Source organism: Sus scrofa, chromosome 6 (assembly GCF_000003025.6).
Source record: "Sus scrofa isolate TJ Tabasco breed Duroc chromosome 6, Sscrofa11.1, whole genome shotgun sequence".
Classification (NCBI taxonomy): domain Eukaryota; kingdom Metazoa; phylum Chordata; class Mammalia; order Artiodactyla; family Suidae; genus Sus; species Sus scrofa.
Genome location: NC_010448.4, coordinates 100560435 through 100572988, shown reverse-complemented (window position 1 = coordinate 100572988; position 12554 = coordinate 100560435). Strand labels below are relative to the sequence as shown.

The following is a 12554-nucleotide window of genomic DNA, read 5'->3' as shown; positions in this document are numbered from 1 at the left end:
GCAATTTTTATGTACCTCATTATATTCTTAGTGACATTTTAATGCCCTGGTGATATTTTAGCACCTGTTTTAGCCTGACCCTAAACCTAGCCATAGGCATGCTAACAAATTATTGTAATAACCCAGGGGATTACTAATTACGATGTGCCGTACAATTCACATATATTAACTCACTTAATCCTCAACATAATACATGGAATGTATATGTTAATATTTCCATTTTACAGATTCGGAAATGAAGGTGCAGTGGTTCAATAGCTTGCTCAGGGTTGTAGATCTAGGACGTGGCAGAGCCCACATTCATACCTGCTAGCTGGCTTCAGAGCTTTTCTCTAAATCACATTATATTCTTTCTGTGGTATAAAAATATGTAGTGCTATGCACAGATACACAGATACCTGAGGAGACTTTTGAAATTAAGAAGGATTACTATAGGAAATCATTTGAACAGGATTGAAAAGGTGTGAATTCATATCCTGGCTTCGCATTCTTAGCCATTCATTCAGTAAACATTTCTGAGTTCTTGCTATTGGCCAGATACTATGTAAATAAGACAGACATGGTTCCTCTAAATTCTAGTGGCAAAAATAGTTCCAAAAAATGAAGCAGGTGAATAGTTGAAATGTGTAGTGCTGCTGAGAAGAAGGAAATGCAGAAGGCTGAAATGATGGATAACTGGAGGAGAGCTGTGTTAGGGTGGCCAGGAAAATGTCCCCCGAGGAGGTGACATTAACATTAGGAGCTAAATGATGAGAAGCATCTTGCCATGGAAATAGATAGAGGATGTTCCAGGCAGGAAAACAAACAAACAAACAAACGAACAAACAAATTTCATAAGGGAAGGAAAAGCTTTTAGAGAAACAAAGAAAATATTAGTATGCCTGGTGCTACATCAGGGGAGAGTGATGCAAGGTGAGACTGGATAAGACTTTTGAGGACAGAACATCCTGGGCCATGAAGTCATAGAAAAGAATTTACATTTTATTGTAATTGTGATGGTAAGTTAATGCATCTTCACTTTCAATAACTGTTTCCCTCATTGAATCATGAGACATATAATACTTGCTTTGGCTACCTCATGAGGTTAATACAAGGATCAAATGATGTAATGTGTGTGACAATAAATTGTTACATATGAAATTCTTTACTAAATAAGAAATAATAAAGGCCATAAAATAAGTATTTCCTAGCAAGAGGTATGTCCTTTTATAATATTCTGTGGAATATACTCAGAACAATTGAACATTTGCTTAGACAGAGCAGGTGTTTCATTGGTAAACGTAATGTTTTTTAAAAAATTTGATGTGTTTATGGTATTCTGTGGGAGTTATACTTCCAGTTAGAACATAGACTAGGTTGTGGCTAATTAACCTTCTCACTGTTGCAACTGAAGAAGAGACGACAAAAGTAAAAATCATTTTTTAAAAACTATAATGGAGAGTTCTGTACACAAAGAAGCCTTAAGTAACTAAGTTCCAGAGAGAGAAGAGCTCTTCTGAAGTGAGCTGAACCCAGCAGTGACTTCCTTCCCTGAGTGTATATCTCTCCCTGAGTCTGTGCACTTCTGGGCAGAGGATCACACCTGCCTTGACAGAGGGGAGAGGAGACAGCCATGGAGCAGTTAGTGTTTGCCTGCACTGGTGCAAAAGATTGGAATCTGTCGAAGCCCCAAATGCAAAGCTAGTTTTCCACATCTGACAACTCTTCCCTTTGGGAATTTTACTGTGAGTCCAGCAACACAGGAGGCTGGGGGCTAGGCTCAAAGGAAAGAGCATTTCCTGTAGTCCCATGGTGTTCATTCCAAAACCCTATTGAGGGAAAGACCTGTAATACACACAAGGCAGATCTCCCACTCAAAACATTTGGAAGCAGAGGTAACCTAAAACTAATTAAAGTTGCAACTCAGTGCACACTCACCTCAGCTTCTGATTGGATTGAAATCATCTGTATATCACTTCAACTACAAGACTACAAGACAGAGGAAAAGGCTTGCCATTCTTGGGGAAATTACTGTTTACTCCAGTTTTCTAAAGTTCTTTTAAAAACAATGTCTGCCATACACCAAAAAGAATTAAAGTGTTCATTAGAGGAACTTTTTAAGGATTAGACACATACAAGAAAGGAAAAGTGAACCTGAAGACAGGGTAGGGGAAATTCTCTAAACTGAAGCACAAAGGGATGAGAGTTGAGGGGAAGCAAAGCATACATATTGTGAAGAACATTTGGGACAATATCAAATAGTTGCATTATTGGAATTCTAGAAGAAGAAGGGAAAGTGTTGGATAGAAGAAATACTTGAAGAGAAAATGGATAAGATTGTCCCAAAGTTTATGCAATACATTCACCCACAGATTCAAGAAGCTCAGTAAACCTTAAGCAGAATAAATACAAATAAAACCACAATCTAGGCTTTCATAATTAAACTTCTAAAAACAAAAGATAAAGGGAAAAATCTATTAAAAGCAGTTAGAGAGGAAAAACATTATATTTAGAAAAATGTCAGTAAGAATTCTGATTTCATCAGAATCAAGAATACAAAAGACAATGGCATATCTTTTAAAGATTATAGGAGTTCCCTTATGGCGCAGTGGGTTAAGGATTCAGCATTGTCACTGCTGTGGTCTGGGTCACTGCTGTGGCATGGGGTCAATCCTTGGCCCAGAACGTCTACAGGCAGCAGGAACGACCAAAAAAAAAAAAAAAAAAAAAATAGAAAAACAATAAAAACTGCTGGCCTAGAATCCTATGCCCAGTAAACACGTTCATCATAAATTAAAGGCATGTTCAGAAAGAAATATGAGGAAATTTGTTCCCAGCATATCCATAGCACAAGAAATGCTAAAGAAAAAGGGAAGGATACCAAAGGAAGTTTTCAAAACTGATTGGAAATGATCTGTTATGGGTATGTGGACATACAGGAAGGATGAAGAACACCAGAAACGACAAATGTAAAAGACTAATTAATTTTTTTTAAAGTTATTGACTTTTTAAAAAACAAATATGATAACTATTGTGGTGGGTAAACATGTGAAAAAGCAACATAAGGCAATAATAGTAATATAATAAGAAGTGAAGGGAGAATTAAACACTTATAAGTGCATTATTCTGAAGCTATAAAATACTACTTCGAGGCACACAGTTATATAAGTTATAGATCTCTGGTAATTCTTAAAGTATCATGCAAAGAATTTCTAAAATATAATAGAGCAGAAAGTAGAATAATAAAATCTTTTATTATTAATACTACTTTGAATTAATGGTAATTACCATCCACTTAAAATCTAATTTTAAACCTAATGGTGTTTTCTCAACAAAAGTTGCTGTATAATGCTCTGTAACTGCTGCATTCTGTTTTTCATGTAATGTTTTCCTAGTATTGTTTTGGGAAGAAGATACAAACAGTTGATGTGGCTTAAGCTCTACTTATCCTAATATGGTGAGGTATGAAGCTGTGAGGCTTGTCCCAGGATTGGAGCATCATGGTTATGTAATACTTCAAGACTGGAAGGTCATGGTCCCAGCTCCACCCTGGGATGAAGGGGGAAATATTTGGACCCCTAATGAAAAAAGTGAGAACTCTTCCAAATGTGCTTTTCTCAAAAATGTTGTCTGACCTGATTGCCAAAAAAAATAGTTGACCACTGCAATTAAAGAATTCTTTGGGTGGATTCTCTCAGCAGAAACCAGTGTGTTGCGCAGATGGTCATGACCTGTGTTTCACATCGGATCCCCTTGTCCCAGCCGAAGTTGATGATGTTCTTTCTCCCAGGTTCCACCAACATGACCTTTGCATGAGTGAGGAACTCAGCCATGACTAAGATAATTCTTATTAGCCCTAAAAATATATGCTCCTCATCTTCTAAGATTCACTTATTATTTCCCAAAGCTCTCACATCTTAAAACATTTTCAGTGCTTCATTACATCTGCATTTTTGCTTACTCTCTAAGATAAATTGCTCTGTGCAGCTATTGAGATGATGTCTCTATATTGGCATGGAAAAGGTAGCTCTGACCTGTTTTTGAGTGGGGAAAAGCAAAACAGCTCATAGAACGATATGTGATACAGATGGGAGAAGACCTTCAGTTGCTGCTTTAAAAATTGTATATTTAAACTTTTATGCTTGTAATATACTATCTTGTAATTTCTAAAAACTTACTCCATGTTTTCTGTTAAGACTGAATTGTTTACAAGTCAATCATATTCTTTCTTAAGAGTAAACATTAAAAAAGCTAGAACTAGAGTTTAAGACATTTGTATGATTTTTCTGAATATGGCACATGGAGGGCAGTGGGCTGTGAGCAGTGGTAACTGGTTACACTTTTACAGAAGTCGATGTTGAGTTATTGTATTTTGCATCTCTTCTTGTTTAAGTTTTATATCTTGTATCTCTTTGGTCAGTGTTTCCTGTAAGTTATCCATCTTTGCCTCCAGTTTATTTCCAATGCCTTACATCTTCTTCAGCATCAACAGTCTAAAGTCTTTTTCTGGGGGCTGAGAATCTCCTCATGGCTTAGCTGTTTTTCTGGGGTTTTTTCTTTCTCCCTCATCTGAGTTATAGTTCTCTGTCTTTCCATTTTTATAGGTTTTTGGTGTGGTGACCTTCTTACAGATAATAGAGTTGTAGCCTCTCTTACTTCTGATGTCTGCCCCCCTGTGGCTGAAGTCAGTATGGGGGCTTGGTGTAGGCTTCCTGATGGGAGGGGCTGATGCCTGCTCCCTGGTAGGAGGAGCCGATTCTAATCCCTCTGGTGGGTGGGGCTTAGCCTGGATGGGATTAGAGGCAACTGTGTGCCTCAGGGGTCTTTAGGGAGCCTGTTTACTGAGGGGTGGGGCTGTGATCCCACCTGGGTTGTTGTTTGCCCTGGGGCTTCTCAGAGGCTGGCTGACGGGTGGGGCCAGATTTTCCCAAAATGGCCACCTCCAGAGAAAGGCACTGCTGCTGAATATTCCCAAGAGCTTTGCTTTCAATGTCCTTCCCTCACATTCACCCCTGTTTTCCCAGGATGTCCTCCAAGAACTGCGGTCAGGCTTAACCCAGATTCCCTTGGAGACTTTGCTTTGCCCTGGGACTCAGTGCACGTGAAAGTCTGTGTGCGCCTTTTAAGAATGGGGTCTCCGTTTCCCCCAGTCCCGTGGAGCTCTTGCCCACAAGCCCCACTGGCCTTCAATGCCAGATGCTCCGGGGCTCCTTCTGCCTGTGCCAGATCCCCACACGTGAGGGTTTGATGTGGGGCTCAGAACTCTCACTCCTGTAGGTGAGTCTCTCAGTTAGTTTCCAGTCTGTGGAACTTCCCACCCATGAAGTATGGGGTTGTTTATATTGTGAAATCACCCCTCCTACCTCTTGATGTGGCCTCCTCTTTTTCTTCTGGAGTAGGGTATCTTTTTTAAGGTTTCTGGTCCATTTTGGTGAAGTGTGGTCAGTCTTTAGTTGTGAATTTTGTTGTTTTTAGGAGAGAAGTTGAGCTCCAGTCCTTCTTTTCTGCCATCTTAATCCCGTCCTTCCCTTATTCCCAGAAGTCGATGTTGATATTCTAGAATTCTATGAGGTTTTTTTTTTTGGTTTTCAGTATTGGGCTTGTTGCAAAAGAGAAAAGGCTTAAAAGCCCAAAAATAATATAAGGAGCAGGAGTTCCCGTCGTGGCGCAGTGGTTAACGAATCCGACTAGGAACCATGAGGTTGCCGGTTCGGTCCCTGTCCTTGCTCAGTGGGTTAAGGATCTGGAATTGCCATGAGCTGTGGTGTAGGTTGCAGACATGGCTCGGATCCTGCGTTGCTGTGGCTCTGGTGTAGGCCGGTGGCTACAGCTCCGATTGGACCCCTAGCCTGGGAACCTCCATATGCCGTGGGAGCGGCCCAAGAAATAGCAACAACAACAAAAAGACAAAAAAAAAAAAAAAAGAAAAAGGAGCAGTGACTGTCTTGATAACCTGTGTTGATTTCATGTCTTGTCAAACTATAAAGAATTCAGGGAAGAACTCTTTATCACCCAGTTATCAAACACAGCTGCCTAAAATTATTTTTGTCACACAGAAAAGTATAAAAAATAAAAGTAGATATTTCATACTTTCCCAAAATGCTTTTAGGGGGTTTTAAAACTAAATTGGTTATCTCACTGCAGAGCTAGAACTTACACAGTCTGGTCCAGTCTCAGGAGCAATGATCAAACTCTACAAATTTCTACTAAAAGTGATAGAGAAATTTAGGATTCCTAGAGATGTAGACAATATGAGCACATAGAATTTTTGTTATTTTCCTCTTTTTTTTTTTTTTGTATTTTCACGCACATCAGTGCACTTTACCTATGCCGTAGGACCTGGCCGAATTTGGTAGCAGTCACTGGCTGCTCTGAATATCAAAATGTAATTGTCCGAAGCGAGTAAGAATGCCACCATTGGACATGACTGTGCCATTACTCTTTCCATCAGGAGTCCCTCTTTTGGGTGGAACAGCTCTGACCACACATGGATTAAGGGGTTTTTGTTTAATTCCAGTGGACCAAGGAGAAGAAGGTGAGCGTGGAGGAGTTCTCTGACTGGAGTTACATACGCATTCCAAATGGGAAATTAAAAAGCAAAAAGTCATGGAAGACTATGGACAGAAGCTTGTGCTATGTCAAGTGATTCAGTTATTCTTCCTGGCTGGGGACTGAAGTGTTCCAGTTAATCAAACAGTCTGTTTCTAAGAAGTGTAGTATTTGTCAATCATGTATCATGGAAGTCAAACAGTTTTTAACTTTTGCAGCTTTATTGAGATGTAATTGATGTATGACATTGGGTAAATTTAAGGTGTATGACCTGATGATTTGATACATATGTAGATTGCTAAATACATGTGTAATAAGGGTAGTGAACACATCCACCGCCTCACATAAAAATATTTTATTTTTATCTAAATCTCCAGAATCTCTCAGAAGTCCAACATTTTGGCATCTATCGCCCCCACTGTGCCTTTTTTTTTTTTTTTTTTTTTTTTTTTTTTTTTTGCTTTTCTTAGGGCCACACCCGCAGCATATGGAGGTTCCCAGGCTAGGGGTCTAATCAGAGCTGCAGCTGCCAGCCTACGCCAGAGCCAGAGCAACGCAGGATCCGAGCCGCATCTGTCAACTACACCACAGCTCACGGCAACATTGGATCCTTAACCCATTGAGCAAGGCCAGGGATCAAACCTGAAACCTCATGGTTCCTAGTCAGATTCGTTTCTGCTCACCACAGTGGGAACTCCTGTGCCTTTTTTTTTAAAACTAGCATCCGTTGGATATCTTTATGTCCTAAATGCTTTACATGTGCTGATTCATTTAGCCCTTGAAGCAACCCCAGAGGAAGGTACCCTTGGAGCTGCACCCTGCCTTGTTCAGCTGTTGTCCTCAGGCAGTTGTGTGTTTGGTGATAACTTGAGCCGACACCACCTCCCTCAGCAGTTGGACCCTTCCCTTAGTGGCAATCCATTTCTCCCAGATTGAGTGAAGGTCTCTGGTCTGGGCCAGTGTCCCACCTCCCCATCCAAATATAGAGTTTCCTGGAGTTCCCGTCGTGGCGCAGTGGTTAACGAATCCAACTAGGAACCATGAGGTTGCGGGTTCAGTCCCTGTCCTTGCTCAGTGGGTTAACGATCCGGCGTTGCTGTGAGCTGTGGTGTAGGTTGCAGACGCGGCTCGGATCCCGCGTTGCTGTGGCTCTGGCGTAGGCTGGTGGCTACAGCTCCGATTCAACCCCTGGCCTGGGAACCTCCATATGCCGCGGGAGCGGCCCAAGAAATAGCAACAACAACAACAACAAAAGACAAAAAGACAAAAAAAAAAAAAAGAGAGTTTTCCCATTTAATGTCATGGTTTATTTCCTCTCAGTAGCTCATTAACTTAAAAAAAACTTACCCTTAAATTTTAAAAATAGGAGTTTTTGTGACTCTGGTTAACGAACTGGACTAGTATCCATGAGGATGCTGGTTCGATCCCTGACCTCGCTCAGTGGGTTAAGGATCCGGCGTTGCTGTGAGCTGTGGTGTAGATCACAGATGCGGCTCAGATCCTGAGTTGTTTCGGCTGTGGTGTAGGCCCACAGCTGTAGCTCTGATTCGACCCCTAGCCTGGGAACCTCCATGTGCCACGCGTGTGGCCCTAAAAAGACAAAAAAAGTTTTTAAAATTTATATTTATTTTTAAATTCTGGTAAAATACACAGATAAAATTTACCATATCAACAACTTTAATCTGCATTCTAGTAGTGTTAAGTGCATTCACACCATTGTGTAACCATTGTCACCATTCACCTCCAGAACTCTTTCATCTTGTAAATATGAAACTCTGTACCCATTAAACGGTAGCTCTCCATGTCCTCTTCCCCACAGACCCTTAAAAACCAGCATTCTACTTTCTGTCTCTATGAATTTGATGACTTTAGGTACCTCATATAAGTGGATCATACAGCATTTATTTTTCTGTTTCACCTAGCGTGATGTCCTCAAGGTTCACCCACGTTGTAGCATGTGTCAAGTTTTCCTTTCTTTTTAGGCTAAATCATATTTTATTGTATGTATTTGCTACACTTTGGTTATCCATCTGTCTGTTAGTGGATGGACATTTAAGTTTCTGCTACCTTGTGGCTCTTGTGAGTCATAGTGTTATGAACACAAATGTTACATATTATCTCTTCAAGACCTTGCTTCACTTCTTTTGGGTGTTTACTCAGAAGTCGGACTGAAGTGGAATTACTAGATTGTACGGTAGTTCTCTGTTCACTTTTTTTGAGGGACTTCCATGCTGTTTTCCACAGAGGCTGTACCATTTCACATTTGCACCAGCAATGAAGAAAGTTCCAGGTTTTCCACAGCCTCGCCAATTCTTTGTTCCTTTTTTTTTTTTTTTTTTTTTTTTTGGCCAATATTAACTTCCTACTTTATGAGGGTGTGAAAATTATTTTTAAAAAACTATTTTTCTGTGGTAATCCCACATGGCCACAGAGTCATCATGAATTACAGAGAATGAAAAGGATGGGGCCGTCACTGACTGGCAGTTATTCCCTCAAACCCTTTCTGTCACACTTACTCCATCTATCCATTGATTTCACACTTGAATTTAATCACGTGATTGCTAACATGAGATAGTGATTGTCACTCACAGATACAATTCTTTCCTCAGAAAGTCCATCCCTCGCTGCCGAAGAATTAACAGGATGCTCTCCAATGAATCCCTACAACCCCCTGCGTTCAGCCGCTCCAATTCGCAGGCCTCTGTAGACAGCACCTCCCTGGAGGATTTCTGGCGGGAAACTGAAAGCATCAAAGAGAATAGCATGGGAGGTCAGGACGAGCAGACGCCGGCCGAGGTCAAGCCCCTGATGGTAAGGTGCTAGATTTGCTTTCCTTTGTGCCGTTTTTCCACGTATGCTCTGTCTTCTTCCATTGGAAAGGGAGAAATCATTCCACTGGTGGTTTAAGAAATGAATCAGTAGAATTTGGCATCTAGCTGCCTGCTCCCACTGACTTCTGTCTGCTGGCCTGGCTCCGGGTGGCTCCCATCCAAGGTGACGTGATCTGAAGGAGGGCTGTCAGCACAGTCCAAAATGACTCCTCATCCATCACCACTTAGGGACGCTGGACCTGTTGATTCAGTTCACAGTCACCTGGCAGATTGAGTATTCTGACTGTAATGGCTTTTACATTTGTGCACAAAAGAGAGGGAGAGACAGCAAAAAAAAATTGCCAGCATAATTCTGAAGAAAAAAATATTTGACTTTGAAGCATTTACTAGTAGATATTACATATTTAGAGAATGGATAATCTTATCCTTCACAAAATAAAAGCTATAATCAAGTATGTCAATGACTAGTTTCCAGTGAAATTAAACAGAAGTTCGAAGACCCCCCCAAAGTATAATTGTCCTTAATTTCAAAAAGAGCAAAATGACTCATTTGGGATTAAATGCATAGGTTGTCTCCTCCAGGTGCTACCTACCAACAAGTAAATACATAAGAAAGTCTGAAGGGGGGTTAGTAGGTATCTACCTAAGAATGTTTTCTTTAGCCAGTGATGAACCTCAGGACATCTATCAAGATAAACTGAAAGTTTAAAAACTTTTTCATTCTTCCTTCCCTTGGCTACAAGTCTATCTTTCTTAGGTTTCTGAAAAACTATCTATCTTTTAGACCTATCACAATTAGGATTTTTCACTTAGCATTAGAAACAAAAAGTCCTACCACAGATTTTATAAGAATCCATTCAAGGGAACCATCCTCTGTCAGTGAAGGGTGTTTTTATTCCTTTTACTTACATCCTTATATCTTGCCTTTTCGGATCCAGAAAGACACATAATGGAAAGTACCTCTTATTCTCCACTTCGTTTTTCTTGCTATCTAGCCAGCTATCTGCATTCAAATCACGAGTTTGTGATGATAACCTCCAATTCCAATCCAACACCATAGAGTTCCTTGTTGGTATCCCTTTTTCTGTATTTGTAACTCCCTTCTCCAATAATGAGAAACCTAGTTCTTATTTTCCTCAGTATATTTTTTCATTTGCTCAAGCCTGGAGTATATAGACAATATTTTCAGGTTTGCCAACATAAACTTCGACAAAAGCATACCTACTAACTAGAGTTTGAAATTTATTTTACTGATTTTTTTTTCCCTTGAAGCATATGCCCAGATCTTAACTGTGCAATTCAATGAGTTTTGACAAATGCTAATTTTGTAACCTCGCACTAATCAAGGTAGATAACATTTCAGTTATCCGATAACAACTCAGAAAATTTCCTCATGGTTTTCCCAGTCTCATCATGACTTGCTGTCCCTGGCCAGAGACAACCATAGTTGTGATGTTTTCGCAGCATAGATTACAGTTTGACTTCTTTCACGGAACATATTTTTGAGATTCATCTGGTGTATTAATAGAGAATTCCTTTTCTTATTGGGTATATCTTGCTTTGCGAAATCTTTTGACTATTTTTAAAAATTATTATTGACCTGTATGAATTTTTCTTACATTCTGGATATGTCTTTTGTCAGATATATATTTTGCAAATATTTTCTCACTGTCTGTGGCTTGCCTATTCATTTTCTTAGCGAGGTCTTTTGACTGGGTATCTTTCTCATTCCTTGAACTCTCTCGCGTTGCAGTTGTTTGCAACTGGCACATAGAAGTACAATTGATTTTTATAACTTTACCTTATATTCCGTTACCTTTTTAAAATTCACTTACCAGAAGTTGTCTACTACTAGATTTCTTAGGATTTTCTACACAAACAAAGAGATCTTTTATGAATATGGACAGTTTTACTTTTTCCTTTCTGACTTTCCTGTTTTTATTTTTATTTTTATCTTTGTCTTGCTCTAGTGTACTGGTAAGGCCTCCAGTATAAGCTGTGTAAAAGTAAGTGGTGACAGTTCACATCCTTGCTATGTTCCTAGTTTTGCCAGGAAAGGGTGAGATGGGTATCGTTAAAAATGATTGTAACTGTAAATTTTTTATAGATGCTTTTTATCAATGGCCTTCTAGTCCTAGTTTTGTGGGAATATTGTAAATGGATGTTGAACTTTTTCACATGTTTTACTTGCATTTTGATTTCTGTGTTTCCTGCATGTATGACTTTTGTGTCTAATTTGCTTGTTTTTTCTATCTTAAGGTAGAATCCTAGACCATTAGTTTTATTTTTTTTTTATCATTTTGATTATGAACTAGTTCCTTGAAGCCCTGCTTTCCCTCCGTTCCACAAATTTCGCTGTTTTATTTTCATTAGTATTCAGTTTTAAATGTTTTCTCATTGTCTTGTTTATATTTAAAATTCTAAATAGTGGGGAATTTTCTAGACATCCCATCATTATTGGTTTCTAAATTAATTGTATTATGATTAAGTAATATAGTTTGTAAGTTTCAATCATTGAAATTTATTTAAACCTATTTTAAGGCCTATTATATGGTCTGTCTTGATCAAAGTTCCATGTACACTTAAAAAGGACATGCTCTATCTTCATTGAGTGGTATGGTGCTCTAAAAACACCCATTAGATCAAGGTGGTTGGTACATTGGATCAAAGTTAGTGTGGTCTTCTTAATGTTTGTCTGATTTTTTTCTATCAATTACTGATGAAGGTTATTAAAAATCTCTAATTCTGTGTATTTTTCTACTTTTCCCTTTGATTCTTTCAGTTTTTGCTCCTTATATTTTGAAACTGTGATTAGATACATATACATTTATGATTGTCATCCCTCCTTGTTGAACCAGCCCATTTTATCATTATAAATGACATTTTTCAATATTTCTAGTAATAGTCCTTGTCTTGAAGTCTACTTTGTCTAATACTGATATAGTTACTCTGGGTTTCTTAAGGTCACTCTTTGTGTGGTATATCATTTTTTTTACTCTCTATTTTTCATATTTTTTGTAATTTCTTTGTATCATTTCAGCTGTACTGCTTTGATTTTTAGTGACAGTTCAGGTATTATAATATTTATCTCTAATTTATCACAGTATACTTGGAATAAATGTTAAACTTTGTCATACAAAATGCAAGAATTTTACAGCGGTACAATTCCTTCCTTTCCTGTCCAACACTTTATAT

The 12554-nt window shown here is 38.9% G+C and overlaps 1 protein-coding gene across 16 annotated transcripts in view; it reads left to right on the top strand.

The window, feature by feature from the left end:
- ARHGAP28 (Rho GTPase activating protein 28) overlaps positions 1 to 12554 on the top strand; it is a 186624-nt gene that overhangs the window by 108020 nt on the left and 66050 nt on the right. For 14 of the 16 annotated variants that reach the window (XR_002345017.1, XM_021096082.1, XM_021096074.1 and 11 more), the window contains one exon: positions 9138 to 9339. Coding sequence is in view for 1 of the 16 variants with exons in the window: in XM_021096084.1 (XP_020951743.1) it covers positions 9138 to 9339; position 10245 (203 nt within the window). In the remaining 15 variants the exon portion in view is untranslated. Of the gene's footprint in view, positions 1 to 4544; positions 6515 to 9137; positions 9340 to 10244; positions 10246 to 12554 lie in introns of those variants that run through there. The other 2 variants (XM_021096084.1, XM_021096081.1) reach the window with 2 other exon arrangements.